Here is a 15,319-nt window from a genome sequence, read left to right as displayed (position 1 = left end):
AATTTCATAAAACTATCAGTAGATATTTCTTCCCTTCATTTTCATAATCCAAAACAACAGTTTTATTCTTGGATTCCAAATAGACTTTTGCATGAAGGTACCCCTATTCATTTATTGTCTGTATACTCCACAGTAGTGCACTGTATCTTAAAATATTTATGCTTGTGTCTATGCACTTTGAAATCTAGGGCTTGTACAAGCATAAGATTCTGCAGTTTGTTCTTACCTACCTGTATAGATTGCAGCAATAAACAATCCCAGCATGCTCATGATCCAGCTCAATAATATTCTATGGCTTCAACAAACTAAAAAGGCATTAAAGCCTCAGTCAATATAACTGGTCATTTGACCAGTTAAACTTTCATCTCTTGGACCTGAACCTGTGAATTTTCTAAATGAAAATTTCCGCAGTTTTAAATCTCCATTTGTGGAATATTCACCCTCATAATGCAGGACTTAAAACCTTGAGGTAAATGTACGTCAGGATAGTCACAGGGCTTTACCAAATAAAACCTCCAGCAAAATTAAGAGCTCCTTGAATCCCTTTCTGTAGTGTGTTTGTGCTACAATTTTCATTTAAAAGAAAAAAAAGAGAAGAAAATACAGAATATGTTAGTTTTTCTCTACTGTATTCAAAAGGCACACAAGATTCTTTGTTGCTATTTAAGTTTTATTACATACTTTAAAAGCACTGTTCAGAGAGAGTAAAGGCTTGCAAGTATGAGCAAGAGGACAGACAACAAAATGATGCAGTATCTGTGCTCATGTAAGCTGGGAAGAACAAGACCTGGAAAAGAAATTCTTTGTTATATAAAGGAAGTGCATTAAGTTTTAATAATTTTCTGCAGCTTTAGAGAAGCTAAAGAAGACAAGAAGCCTTTCTTTTCTTGCTTGTGAATTGTACTTATGAAGGTCTTTTCATCAAAATAATGTTGTTTACAATCTAGTCTGCCTAGAAAATTGTTACAATTTCTATTAAAACCTGAGAAGCCAAGCACTTTTTCCTCTGTGTTTTATATTGTAGATCAGATTCTACATAACTCATTTTGTTGTTGCCTGTGTTCTCCTCACTTCCATTTTCAAGATACTGTCATAGATAATTTTGTAATCCTTTTTTCTAATATCACAAATTTACACTTTTTGCCTAATCAGAAATATCTACTTTTGCATATCTCAAAACTTATCTTATCTTTGCATATCTTAAAAACTCCCCAGGATAATATGGGGCTAAAACCATCTTTTGTTGGGAAACCAGAATAAGGACAACAGAAGTTCTATTCAATAGATTTGTTTTTTATGTATTGAATTCTAGACTTGTACTTTTTTTTCTTACCATAAAAATAATATTTTTCCAGATGCTTAAAAAACTGTGGATATATTTGTCAAAGTTTTTTAGTTTGATGAAAAATGCATCTGAACATGTCATTATTATCATATTTCCAAGCATTAATATGTAGATAAACTTCTCTTTCAGAATTTGCATAGTATTTTTCAAGAGATGAAAAAGGGTTGAACCCTCAGAGAACAGTTCACTTACAATATTTAAGAAATTTCTGCACTGTAAAGCACTGTTTTGCTGGTGCTATTTTTTAACACAAGATATACAGTTTGCCATTGATGCTTAGTGGTATTGTACATTTCCTGGACAAGAAGGGTTTATGCAGATAATTGACACATTCACCCAACACTGCCAGTAAGATCTGTGCATTCTCTTACATCAGTAAATTGAGATTACTGACTTCTGGTAGCAGACTAAGTTTAGCTTACTTTCAATGAAGAACAAATCCCTAGAGGATGCTTAGCATTTGTTCTCCTCTTCTTTTATTTCTTCAGGACAATGGTTTCATATCACAAAAGTATTTGAAATTTATTTTTCCCCTCTGCCCACTTATCTCAAAGATCTTGCCCTTTGATTATTTCCCAGTGATGGAGAGTATTCTGGAATTGGAATAAAGGTATGCCATTTTTCTGATACTATAATTCTGGAGATTCCATTTCCTTAATTTTGTGTCAGAAGTTCCATTAACACCCACAGAAGTGGAGTTAGGTTTTTCTGTAATATCTAGAGAGCAATGAATTCAATGGAATCTGTATAAAATGAATTTTTAATGTATTCATCCACCCATGCCTGTGATATATATTAACCCTTTCCCTATGTCACAAATCAAAAAAATAGTAAAAAAAATAAAGTTCAATTTTACTTATCATTGCTGTTATTTAGAATGAGAACAACCTCCAGAGAGTAATTGATCCCATCCCAGGGTGAATTTCTTGCAGAACCTTCTCTCTATGACTCTGCCCTTCTTATTTCCTATCATATTGGAAAATGTGTCTGTAAATTAACTGCAGAGCTTTCAAGCTGCAAATGAGTATGCCAGATACCAGACCACGTCTTAGTTGTTCTAGAGCATCTAAAGTGTCATTTTAACTGGTTGGATTGAAGCCCCCACTTTGAAACCCATCACAAGGGGAAAGCACCCACATAGTTCCCACTTTCATTTACATCACAGAGTCGTGCTTGTTCTGGTTGTGTAGCACTGTGAGTTACTGCTGACCTTCTGTAAAATATCATCCTGCAAGGAAGACAAGTTGTAACTGGAGAGAAATGATATCTGAGGAAGTGCAAAGTTAGCATCACACATGATGACTGTAGGTACAGCCCACAGAAATACTCTTACTGTAAATGGGTTGGATGTCCGAGTAAGCATTATCGCAGAATCAACATATGGAAGTTAAAAATAAATTCTACCATGAGTATAGCAGAAAACCAGGACCAGCTACTGTAGAGGGAGGACATTTTACCTCTTCAGGCCTGTGAATGCCTCTGAGTGTCTTTGAAAATTTTTTGATTTAAAAAAGTTGACTCTAAGATTGATCACAAAGTGCATAGTGTAGAGGATCTTGCATTTCTTTACTGGGCTGCAACTTGTTGGTGATAAAAAAACAACCATCAGTAAATAACTATATTTCAGGACATAAATGTGTTCTATGTTACTTTCTGTTTTTGCTACCCACTGAGCTAGAAATTTATAATAGCTTTTTGCCCACTGGCAATAGCTTTGAAGCCAGCAAAAAATGAAAAAAAATATTTACAAGAGTTATCAATAAAGAAATGAAACAGAAATGCCTATCATGTAGTTCACATAAACAAATTAACAGCTCCAACTTTAGAAATGTAAGAAATGCAAATCATTCCAATATATCTTCTTTGGTTTTAATTAGTTTATGACTTCTCAGAAAATTTATCGTAGTTGAACTGCTGATACAAGCAGAACTGGAAATTGAAACATGCCTTAAGATATAAACAGGATTTTAATTTTTTTTTTTTTACTTCTATTTCTCTTGCCTCCGCTTTTAATGTATAATGTGTCAAAGGAATTCTCAAATTGTGAATAATAAATGAGCATCCTCTAATGTGTTCCAGCAGTCACCTTCCATGGGGTTACCATTGTATTTCTGCTTCCTTGATTTTTCTGAGTCCTCCTTTCTTTATTTAGATCAGAAGTTCAATATAAAGAGGCAGAGATTATGAAAAAAAGACTGATAACAGCCTTGTATACAGTGTTCAGCCTGGCTTAGTAAACCATGACATCTTCAGAGTGTGAAGAGTTGCTATGTTACAGCCATTCAGCATTTCCCATGGGTAACCTCAAACTCACTTAAGATCAATCTTAACTTCTAATTGACATATTTGCAAAGAACAGCCCAAACAGGAGTAAGTTTAGATCATTAGAAAGTTTAGATCATTAAATGGATAAATATACAACATGAGGTATCAGATAAATATTTATTTCTCTGTTTCGGAGTTGTTAATTTTCCTTAGCAGTCATTCCTGTAATCTCCAGTTAGTCCTGGTTCTTATCATACTGCTCAGGGGTGAAGTTCACCATTTAAGTCTATTGAGATAAAAAAGTCTTTCCTTCCAGGTGTAGAAGAATGAGATCTGTAGCTCTCATCATCTTATTGCTGTTGCTGCTATCCTATACCCTTCCTTTCCCTGAAAATTTGCTGTATCTTTTTTTGCAGATATCGAATAAATTTCTCACTACATAACTCCCTGGCTCCCTTTCAAACTAGTACTATTGATATAACTTTTTTTCCCCTTTTCAATAAACTCCTTTCTAGATCATCAGTGTCAGACTTTATTCGTGGCTTCCTATAGCTTTTAGAGATTGTGAGATTTTTTTTATTCTGTGCAAAGTCTTAAAAGTTACTGTTTTTCTAGCTCTTCTCTCAACATGTTCCTATAACGTTTTTTGATAAGAAACAAAATCAATTAAAATTTGAAAGCTCAGAATACCAGAATAGTTGTCAAGATGCAGTCAATATTGTATTTTGGCTGAACTTTCTTCTATCCATTCTTTCTTTTGGCATACCTTTGCATATGATTGTCCCCAAGAAGAGAGCTCTGACTAGAGCATCAGAAATGTAATTTCTATGTTATAGCAACATGATTGGCTTTGATAATTTTCAGCTTTTCTTGATAATTAGTGACCTTTGGAAAAGCAGAGAGACTTTCCTTTTTCGAAAAAATGTTAGACATCTTATTTGTAAAATATTTTAAGAAATTTAATGAGAAAAAAATAGTATGTGAGTGTTCGGATACTTTCCAGTATTTTGCTTATATGTAAACACAATGCACTAAGTTACTGTATCTAAATCTGTGATAGAGTAATAATGAGAACTAACACCTCTAATGATATTGAGAACAGAAAATTTCCAAGCCAATGTCTGAAAGGTCATACTTTTTATTTGTGTTAAAATTTGTGAAATTTCATTGAAGGAAATGGTTTACACTCTTTCATTGAGAATGATTATCACTGGGAATGGGATTACAGAAACTTCTGGGTATGTCATATAGCATCTGTTTCTACAGAAATTTACTTACTACTCAAGAGAAATTCACCATGACAATTCTTTGAAATTAAAAATCTTGTACTGGTTTCCTTATTTCCTTTAAGTGTGTCTTTTACCAATATTTCATTGTATCTTATATTTAGTTGTATAATGTTAACAGAACATGAAAAGCAATTTAATATTGAATGAACAAATGCAACATTAAAAGAAAAAAAAGTCTATTTTTAAAATTTGTATTTATTCTGTACAGTATAAAAATATCTGTTCTTCTTTGGCTTTTTTCACATTTTTTCTCTGTAACATTGAATTGTATAATTTCCCCATTTCTTCATATTTTTTCTCTTCTTTTTTCTCTTAGCTTTAATATTTTTTACTCATAATTTTCCTCCCATCTCTCCACATTTACCTTCATAGCATAGTTTCTCACATCTCCATGTTCTTTCCTTTATATTTTTTCCAATAGTCTCTGTGCTAAAATTCTGTCATTACTGCAAGATCCCTGATCAAGGGTCCTCAGTTTTTCTTCACTGTATTTATTCTCTGATGCTTTTGTTGTCAGCCAGCACTTTCATCACTGCTCCTGGAGCTGTGCACTAGATCATTCACTCTTTTTAACATTTATGTCACAGGCAACAAGCACAGCACTCACCTCTTGACTCTGTGTAGAACCCAATGGCACCCAGATTTCATTATCAAGGGGTTTTCCTCTTTTGAATTTACAAAATAATGTGAAATCTGTATTGCAGCTCAACAGCATACTGTTATCATATTGCAAAAGGAATTTATATGCCACAGTATGTCATGGTGCATGCATGAGCCTATTTAGGCTTAAGAATCTGCAGACTGATGAAATAATGTTGAGGTGGGAAGCAAACCTGGTGCACTCTTGCCCATAGTGCCTGAGATGGGTTGCTGGTGTATGTTAATAACAGTGACTGTGCTTGGGTACTATGTGAGAGTCCTAGTTAGCCCAGTTAGGAACAGGGGATATGTGTAACAAATAATTTTATAAAGTATGTTATATCATGGACATTTTATATTCTTTTTGGAAGTACGATTTCCACAACATGATGTTCTTATGTTTTGTCACAACTTTTACAGATTCAAGAATTATCTGTTCACCTCATTCTGGTTCCAGTAAGGTTCTGTAACTTGAATGAATATAAAAAGCATAATAAGTGACTAATGTCATCAGTCATCAAAACATAATCTTGTAGAAGTAAATTTGTAGAAGCAGGACTACATATATTAAATTAATAAATTCCTATATACTTGCCCACTCTAAGCGTGAAGAACAGCACTTAAAGAATTTATAGCAAACTCACCATTCTGGATACTCAGTATTTCCAAAATACTGAATGGGAGTGTGGAGAGGTGTGGAGAGGTGTGCAGGTGTGTTGTGGGTGTTGCTTATGTGAGGAGGTAAAGCTAAAGGACTCAGTGCTTAAATCTTGACTTGGCAGCAATGGTATTACTTCCCAGCTCATATATCTATTCCTTGTGTGAAACCTGCTACCAAATATATTATCTTGTGTTATTATGCTGATGTGGGATGATATTACCAGTTTTTCTAAATATCACTGTCAGATGAGATGCAAAATAAAATGCTGACAATAGTGGGCTTAAATGAATGTTTAAAAAATTTTCACAGAGCTTGATAGAAAGTATAGAGTAAAAAGTAATCATCTGAAACAGATCTTCTATCCAGTTTAAGCAAAAAATTTTCACTCAAATATGCGTGCATCAGTCCTATGGGCAAATACATGGCACACTGGCTGTACTGTTACACAACATTTTCACAGAGTGACATGGATTTCATTTTTCCATAGGCTATGATAAAGCCATTTAATACTGTAGTATTAATACTGTAGTAAGGGAAAATAAGAAAATTTCTTGTTTGTTTGTAATAAGAAGAGAAACCTGGCAGATATATTTAGTACTTATCACCCTTTTGTTGTTTGCTAAAAAATTCCAATTTCATAATCCCACAATTTGAAAACCATGACAAGCAATACAAGAAGAAAGCTCTTTTATGTCTCTTTTCATTTATCAGTCCCCATCTCTCTTTCTCCATAACTGCTTGAGTTTCAAATTCTCATTGTCTTCAATTTTTCTTTTTTTTTTTTGTTTTATCTTGGACTTTTCTTCAGAGGCTAATAATTTCATAGCAGTGGCAACAAAAGGAAAATAAATTTTACACATACGAACATTAGCTATAACTATGTATTGTGGTAGCATTTACTCCCCTGCATTCTCTTTATGCCTCTTAATTTCTTGGGCTTAAAAGGATATCTGTGGCAACTTCCTACTCTCCTTAGTACATACAAATGCTCTTTCAATGTGTGTGTAATAAGCAGTAGATTTTCCTTGTCAGTCTATGCCTATTAGGACCTGTAGGTAATGGAAGGGTGACAAAATCTTATGTAACTATTTCCCCCTTTCTTATTTATCTTTAAACTCTATTAGTCTATAATATGTAATATCCACTCTTTTCCTCTTCCTTTGCCTTCCCTCTTCCTCCAGAGCACTCCAAAGCATGTATCTTTGCTCACTGTACTTTCAAATGTTTTCTGAAAGCTCACTTAAACTTTAAACCCTTTCTGCAAACACTAAAACATGAAAGCCTTATTTTAGCTTTTACTAAAGAAATTTTAATATTCTTCTGAGAATCAAGAGGATTTTGTGTTGTGCAAAAATTTCACAACAGATATCCTCATAACTCCAAGTATTCAAATTGGCAAGGGTCCATGTGCTACCAACAGCATAACATGGGATGAAAAACACTTGTAAATTGTGAGAAACAAAATGTTTGTCAAAATTCACTTATATTCCAATAAAATACAAGAGTTTTAAATACTCTCATTTATATAATGTTAGTTACTTTCCACTTCTTCTTTTTTCTCTGTTTGCTAGAAAGACTTCCTGATAAATTTTGATTGTAGGTTGTGCATTTCACACATTAATTTTAAGACGCGCCGTTCTCCCATTTGATGGGAAACTAACAGTAATTTTTTTTATTTATTTTTTTTTTTTTTATTTTTTTTTCCCCGTTTTTAACTTCACTTCACGCCGTTGTGGTTGTGCTGCTGCAGATAACACGGCCAGCATCCTGACCAGGCGCAGGAGGTACAGCCGAGCCGCCCAGGACACGTACTACCTGCCGGTGCTGGTGTCGGACGGCGGCGCGCCCGCGCTCAGCAGCAGCAGCACGCTCACGGTCCGCGTGTGCGCCTGCGACAGCCACGGCACAGTCAGGACCTGCCACGCCGAGGCGTTCCTCTCCTCGGCCGGCCTGAGCACGGGAGCTCTGATCGCCATCCTGCTCTGCATCGTCATCCTGCTCGGTGAGTACACTTTTTTTTTTTTTTTTTTTTTCAGAGGTTATCGAGTAATTAGCACTGCAGGTCTTTTTTTTTTTTTTTTTTTTTTTTTTTTTTTCTGTAATTTGGAAAGATTTCAAAAAGAGATTGACTCTAATTTCATGTCTTGAACAGTGTGAGAAAATATAGAAAAAAGAGGGGCAAAGATTTTTGATATGCATTATGCTGTAAGAAGTATCACTAGCACTGCAGAAAAGCCATTTCTTAATTAACTTTGTGGAATAAACTGATAGCAATGCACAACATAATCCACAGGGGACAAGGCATGTGGGAGACTATAAGCAGACTCATAAGATTAGTGCCATTGCAAGTTCACTCTTTTTAGGTTTTTATTTTCCCAGGCCAATTCCACTATTACCCATTAGTTAATACTGTGGTTGGTTTTGATTTGGGTTTTTTTTCCTGTCAGCAACACAACTTGTTGCATACTGCTGTACTCATGTGACTTTCTGCATCGTTATAGAGATGGCAACAAATAATAATAACTGCAGTGTAACCAAAATATTTTTTTTCCCAAAGACTACGTTTTCTAAGACCTACTTTCCTTATATCTTACTTCAGTATTTTCCTGTCAGAAGGCTGTTTTAAAATATATAGTTATATATTTATCTTGTAATTTTGTGTTTTATTACACAAAATTGAATATTCATAAGAGAAAAGCTAAACCTTTTACATATTATTTCAATTTATATGCTAAACATTGGTTTTAATGAAGCACTGAAAGCCCTGGATTATTCTTCTGAAAAATGCCAACTTTAGTTACTCATTTTTCATTTACCTGCAAGAATGTTATCTTCATTTATCTCCTTTATGAAATCCCCATTAAAATAAGTAGCAGATGATCCCAAATACCAGTGCTGAAAATACCGGCCTGTAAATATTATTGCCTGTATTTTTGAGTTAGTGTCTTTTATTTCTGAAACATATTCAGATGTAAACTTTAAACCTACTCTAATATCTGCAGTTTTCTCTTTAGCAATTGTGGTCCTTTTCATCACCCTGAGACGTAGCAAGAAGGAGCCTTTGATCATTTCAGAAGAAGATGTCCGGGAAAATGTTGTGACATATGATGATGAGGGCGGTGGAGAGGAAGACACAGAAGCATTTGACATCACAGCACTGCGGAATCCATCTGCTGCTGAAGAGCTAAAATACCGGAGGGATGTGCGCCCTGAAGTGAAGCCTCTGTCCAGGCATCATCTCTCCTCGAGCCTGGACAGTATAGATGTCCAGGAGTTCATTAAACAGAGACTGGCAGAGGCTGATCTCGACCCCAGCGTGCCCCCGTATGACTCCCTGCAGACATATGCCTATGAGGGTCACAGATCAGAAGCTGGGTCTATCAGCTCCCTGGACTCAGCAACAACACACTCCGACCAGGATTATAATTACCTTGGAGACTGGGGACCTGAGTTTAAGAAGCTAGCTGAACTCTATGGGGAAATAGAACCGGAAAGAACAACTTAGTTGTAATTCCCAGGACAGAGAAGTTCCTAAACAACTGGACAGATAATGGCAACAATGGTAACAAAAACGTGAATACAGTACTTGGAACTAAGTTGTATGCAGTTACTGTAGAACAAGTGCCCTTTTCATATTTGAAACTGGGTTCTCCAATTGGAAGAAAGTCAAATTTTGGAAAATACAGAAAAAAGAATCTATTGTCCCTTGTGTATTTTTTTTAATTGCTTATTAAAGTCTCTGGTACCTTATCTGCAACAATACCTAAATTAAAGCCAAGAAATGACTTTTTTTTTGCAATATGCCTAACAGCTCCAAGCTGCAGTAAGTTTATGGTCATGTCTGTTTAAGAAGAGAGCTGAGAGAGGATCAAATCTCTTGCAGGTGGTTGTGATGTTGTGTTTCTAGCTGTGCTCTAGGCCTTGTGATCCCAAGGTGAGGTAGACAATGAGGTTTACCATCAGTGTGAGAAGTGCTACCAGTCTGTTTCCCTTACAGAGGTGATAAGCCACACCTATCCTCTTAAATAAATGGTCCTTTGATGATTTAATCTTATTGACTTAGCAGGTTGCATTGAGAAGCTGTCATTTCATTATGTCCTTCATAATCTTGTCACCCATAACCAGATAACAGATGGAGGGCACCATTATCTGTAGCTCAAACACAGCTCTAGCCCATACCCCCAGACCTGCTCTGTTACTGTGTGCTGAAGGAACTGTTGTTTCCAGTGTTTTTCTTTTTGTCTTTTCATGGGAACATCACTCATCGAAATGGAATAGGCCCAAAGTACTCTTTATGCAGCGAAGCAGATGAAGCATAGATTCTTTCAATAAAAACAACAATGGCAGCACCATTAAACTATGCAGCTTTTTGGTTCACTGTGCTTTACTTATGTCAAGAGCTGAAGCTTTTAAAATCTTTTGCTGGTCTGACTCCAGAAGCTACAACAGTCTGTTTAAAACCCAGGCTTCTTAATCATAATGTTTTTCTGTTTCTGCGTGTGACTAAAAGCAAAATAGAGCTGCTGGTAAGACATTGGGTTAGCAAAAATTTAAGCAAGGAGAATAAGATGATAAGGCTCTTTTTCTTTTAAGTTCTGTGTACTGATATTTACTTCTTTTAGAGTAATTGCCACCACAGCAGAACAGGATGGTTTTTCCCTATTTCAAGCATCATGAAAACAGGAGCATTTTAAGTTGGTGAAGAAAATATACCATTACTGTGGTTCCTATGGATTAAATAAATTGATTTCTTACATTAGTGACTTTGTAGCCTTGCAGAAATGATAGTTCTCTTTAACATAGCAGGCTGCTTAACACCTAATCCAGCAATTTATTTTTTTTTTCTTTTTTTAGCAGAACTGCTAAACAGCTCTGCTTTACATAGAAGCCTGCTTAGCACTTCATCTATCAGATTCTGATTTTTCTTTTCCTTTGTTTGGAATTTTAATCTTTTCTTTGTCTTTCTGGTGATAATACTGTGAGAAGACCAGGAACTCATAATATCCTATGAGAGATTATGACCTATAATACTCACAATCACTATTAACAGTCCTCTGCTTCTAATTGTAGCTCCACTTTAGAGAAATGGACTTCTTCCAGTATGAATTTTATTGGAAAACTATCCAGAGTAGAAGCTGTGTATCTTTTTTTTTTTGCTCTCTGCTCTGGTGTGCAGAGTGATAGAGATTTGTATGCTGCACTACATTCCTCCCTCTGCATTTTAGGTGCCACTTATGTTCAGCTTAGTAAAGAAGAGTCTATATTTATTGCTGATCTGCTGTGAGCCACGCAGGTGAACTAGATAATTAAGCCTTCTTTTCTTTACTCTATGGTTGGATAGGTCCTAGATATGGCTGAAATTTCTGATCAGTTTACTTTGAATGTAATGTTTTTATGGGTTTTGGGTTTTTTTTTTTAAATTTTTTTTTTCTGAGATATAGTTGACTGCTTTTGGTTTAAACAGCCTTCTGGAAAAAATAGCAAGTAGCTTTGTAAGCAATTTTTACACTCTAAAAATGATTAGTTGTACAGTAGTTCCAGAACTGTTTTTTTTGGTACACTATTTTGTTTAAAATTTGTAATGTTTCTTCTTTCTGAATCTGAACCCACAGGAAAATTTAGTAGGGAAAAAACACCTGAACCCTAAGATATTCAGCTTATAGCTTGAAAGCAGTTTAATAATTTGTGTTAATTTTTTAAATTTTTTTTTTATGAAATACAGAATCTTTTAGAAAATCTTTTAAGGAGGCATTTTTACTGTAGAGTGAAGTTAGATGCAGTAAGAGTTACACACGAGCTGAGAATGGTTGTCTATTTTATTTTTCGGGGGTAGAACCATGATATGTTTCAGTTTTGTCCCAAATAAAGCAACTAGTAGTATGCAATTTTATTAGAAGAAATTTCCTTTTTGTTTAGATCACATTTGATTTATGCCAACATCTAAATTTTTTTACTGTATGAGTAGCGTGTTTAAAACAAAATGTTTCAGCATTACTACTACCATAATACCTTGTATCACAGCTGCATGAAAATTGCATTCGTTGTTGTATTATAGTTTTGAGAACTAGGTATTAGTTATCTTTACGTCTATTCCCTCTGGCCCTACACCAAAGCAGGGAAAATCAATTGTGTTTTGTGTTTAAGGCAGTGTTTGTGCTATTGTTTTTTTTTTTTATTTCCATCACAGAACGTCCAAGCTTAAAGGCAACACAAGAGCAGTGACACAAGCAAATAGTCACTCCTTACGTTAATGGTCAGTCTAAGTTAATGATATCTCAGAGAAATAACAATCCCCTGGTGCTGTCTTTGCTACTATACAGCACTTGCATCATCCCCCAGGAAACCTGAATCCTTTAAAGCCCTGCAGGGTTATTGAGACGCTGCTTCTGTGCTGCTGCAGTGTGTCCTGTTCAGTAGGTCCTATCCACAGTGATCCCAAATGTGCTTTTCTACCACGATGTGTCTGCATGCTTGCTGTGCTTACTGTGTTTTGTTCAAATGCACATCACAGTGTCGTGTTGTTTGCATGACAAATAACAGAATATTAAATCTTCAGGGCCACAGGAGAAGGCCTCACAGTGCAGAAATAACAGGTTTACAGTTTTATTATCCCAATCTCACGTTTTTTTACTTTGGTCCTTTGTGTCCTAAAAACAAATTTAAACTGTATTTGAAAAATTCTATGTTGACTCGATTGAAGTGGAAGAAAATTAACACTGGATGGCACAATCATTTTGTAGCATTGCTGATTTAAACAAAGTATATATTCAGTGAAAGTATTGTGGGAAATTTTTTCTCAGTTTATGGTTAAGTCAAATTACAGAGACTATGCTTAAAGCTTTCATGGATCTTTTGTGTAGTCATATTCTCTAATATTTTCCTATTAGCCTAAATAGTAATCCTGTTGCTGCTTAACAACTGAATGCTGAAAAATGCCAGTTTGACTTAAACTGGAAATACTGAGTAAAGCTAAATGGCACATGCAAAGTGATACTTAAGGGCTTTTCAATTTACAATTTGATTTCTACAACACCCATTCAACTAATAGTACATTTCTACCAAAATAATTATTTGCATTCCTTCAAATAAACCCTCTTTCTTGTAATGGTGAGGGCACTCAGTATGCTGTATTCTTTACAAGTCAAAATAATCTGAAAAAATGGTCAGTATAAGAATTGTGAAATGTGAAACTAAATTGTCAAACTAAAACCTGTCAAAAATGTAATTTAGTACACTTTGAAGACAAGGAAGATCTTGAATTCAGCTGGCGTTAGATTGATTCATACGTTGAAAACAAATTAATTTTTTTATCGGTGTTACCTTTTGTTACACACACACAGAATGCTGTAAAAGTTGAAAGTAACTTCACTCTGTTATGCACTTTATTTTTTTGCATTCCTCTTAGAAAACTAAAATAACTGCAAACATTTTTGAGTTTTAAAAAGAAAATGTCTATGGGAAAGTATTATTTCTGGTATTTAAAAGGAATTGCAAAATTTTTGTGGTCTCAGAATTTTTTAAATCATCCTTTAGAAAATATAAGTATTGGACCAGTCTGGAATTAACCAAACTCATGAGCTCACACAAGGGTAACAAAGGGAATATTCTGAATGCAAGGAAGGATATAAAATTATGCTGCCTAGCATTACTTTGTGGATTATAAAATGCTAAGACCTTGTACCTGCAGTACATATAAAAGGCACAGTGCATTCTAAGGAACATTAGAAGTGTGTTGCAAGTTTTGGGCCATTCTTATTTTTCCAAAGTCTCCAAAAATATATATATTTTTTTTAACAAAAGAGTAATGTAAAGTATACCTCCTTATGCAAGTGTTACTGATAGAAAATGTTACATTTTCTTTTAATAAACAAAAGGGACAAAATCTTTTATTCGTATTTTTCAAATAAAATGTGATCTTTGCTATGGTGATGGGTTATTGTATTCCTCATCACATCCAGACCATGTTATCTTGTCTTTATTCCTGTATTCTACACTCACCAAGGAACCAGAACATCTAAAGATGCTCCATCTTTACGACTCAGGTGTGACACAGTTGTATTAATGAGGCCAATGTCAGAAATGGTATGGAACTTGAAGTGGATCTGTAATGCCCGGTATAATCCCTTGGTTGTGCCACTATTTCAAAGACTGTCTTGCATGATTATTGCTACAGATGGATAGGGATGGAGAGAGACACCAAAAGATACTTTACAACAGACTGCACTATAGCTGCTAAATGGTTCGTTGCTTTTACTTGTGGCAACTGTTCCTCTCCAACCATCACTGAAACTGAAATGCAGCGTTATAGGATGAATACATTATCCACATGAGTGAGTTGGGGAATTGCACATCTATTAATCCAGATTGGTGATAAAACCCATGGTTATTATCCTAAGCTGACACGGAAGACAGAAGCAGACAAGGACATTTACAATGTTCAAACTCAGGCACATGTAATGAAATTGCACAGGAATCAGTCTTTCTTTTTCAAAGGAATTAAGAGGCTTTATCAACAAATGACATCTCAGAAAATAATGATACTGTAGCTCACAACAAACTCATTGCAAGCAAGGCTGTCTTTCCCAGACTGTCATAAAATTCAAACATAAAGATAGGGTGGACAGGAAACAAAAGCAGAATTTTCTTGTTGAACCCTACTTACTCTACTTTATTGTCCATGAGTCAATTTAGATTGTGTACCACCATACTATGCAATTTTCACATGTGCCTCACCACAGACCCAAAAAAAATATTATGGTAAGATAATATTTGTGAGATAAATATTGTCAGCCTGAATCTGAATGCAAATTCAGAGAGGTTTTGTGGTATTTGTTTTAGTATTCAGTTGAAGTGTTAAAACTTTAAAAATAAGTTTTAGAAATATTTTAGGCAATATTTTTAAGATTTTTTTTTTTTTGTCTGAACAAAGCTTTCTATTATCTTATATTTTTCTGAAATTGATTTTTAATTTGTTTGGAGTTCATGTTACTTCTACATATGTGGCAAATATATAGTTTATACTTAGGTGCAGAGAGAGAGTCCTCAAAAGCCAGAATATTTTGCTTGTGAGTTTAGCAGACTTTTTCTGTGGTCTTCATGATTCCATGTAACATTTTTGTG

At 34.9% G+C, this 15,319-nt stretch overlaps 1 protein-coding gene across 5 annotated transcripts in view; it reads left to right on the top strand.

The window, feature by feature from the left end:
- The window catches only part of CDH18 (cadherin 18), a 479,267-nt gene extending 465,196 nt beyond the window's left edge, over positions 1-14,071 (top strand). For 4 of the 5 annotated variants that reach the window (XM_056485314.1, XM_056485312.1, XM_056485313.1 and 1 more), the window contains 2 exons: positions 7,950-8,201; positions 9,214-14,071. In XM_056485314.1, coding sequence (XP_056341289.1) covers positions 7,950-8,201; positions 9,214-9,704 — 743 coding nt within the window. In that variant the 3' untranslated portion in view covers positions 9,705-14,071. Of the gene's footprint in view, positions 1-7,949; positions 8,202-9,201 lie in introns of all 5 variants that reach the window. The other variant, XM_056485310.1, reaches the window with a different exon arrangement.
- Positions 14,072-15,319: the final 1,248 nt, after the last annotated feature.

Source organism: Oenanthe melanoleuca, chromosome 2 (genome assembly GCF_029582105.1).
Source record: "Oenanthe melanoleuca isolate GR-GAL-2019-014 chromosome 2, OMel1.0, whole genome shotgun sequence".
NCBI lineage: Eukaryota > Metazoa > Chordata > Aves > Passeriformes > Muscicapidae > Oenanthe > Oenanthe melanoleuca.
Note: the sequence above shows the minus strand (reverse complement) of the source record. Positions and strands in the feature narration are given on the sequence as shown.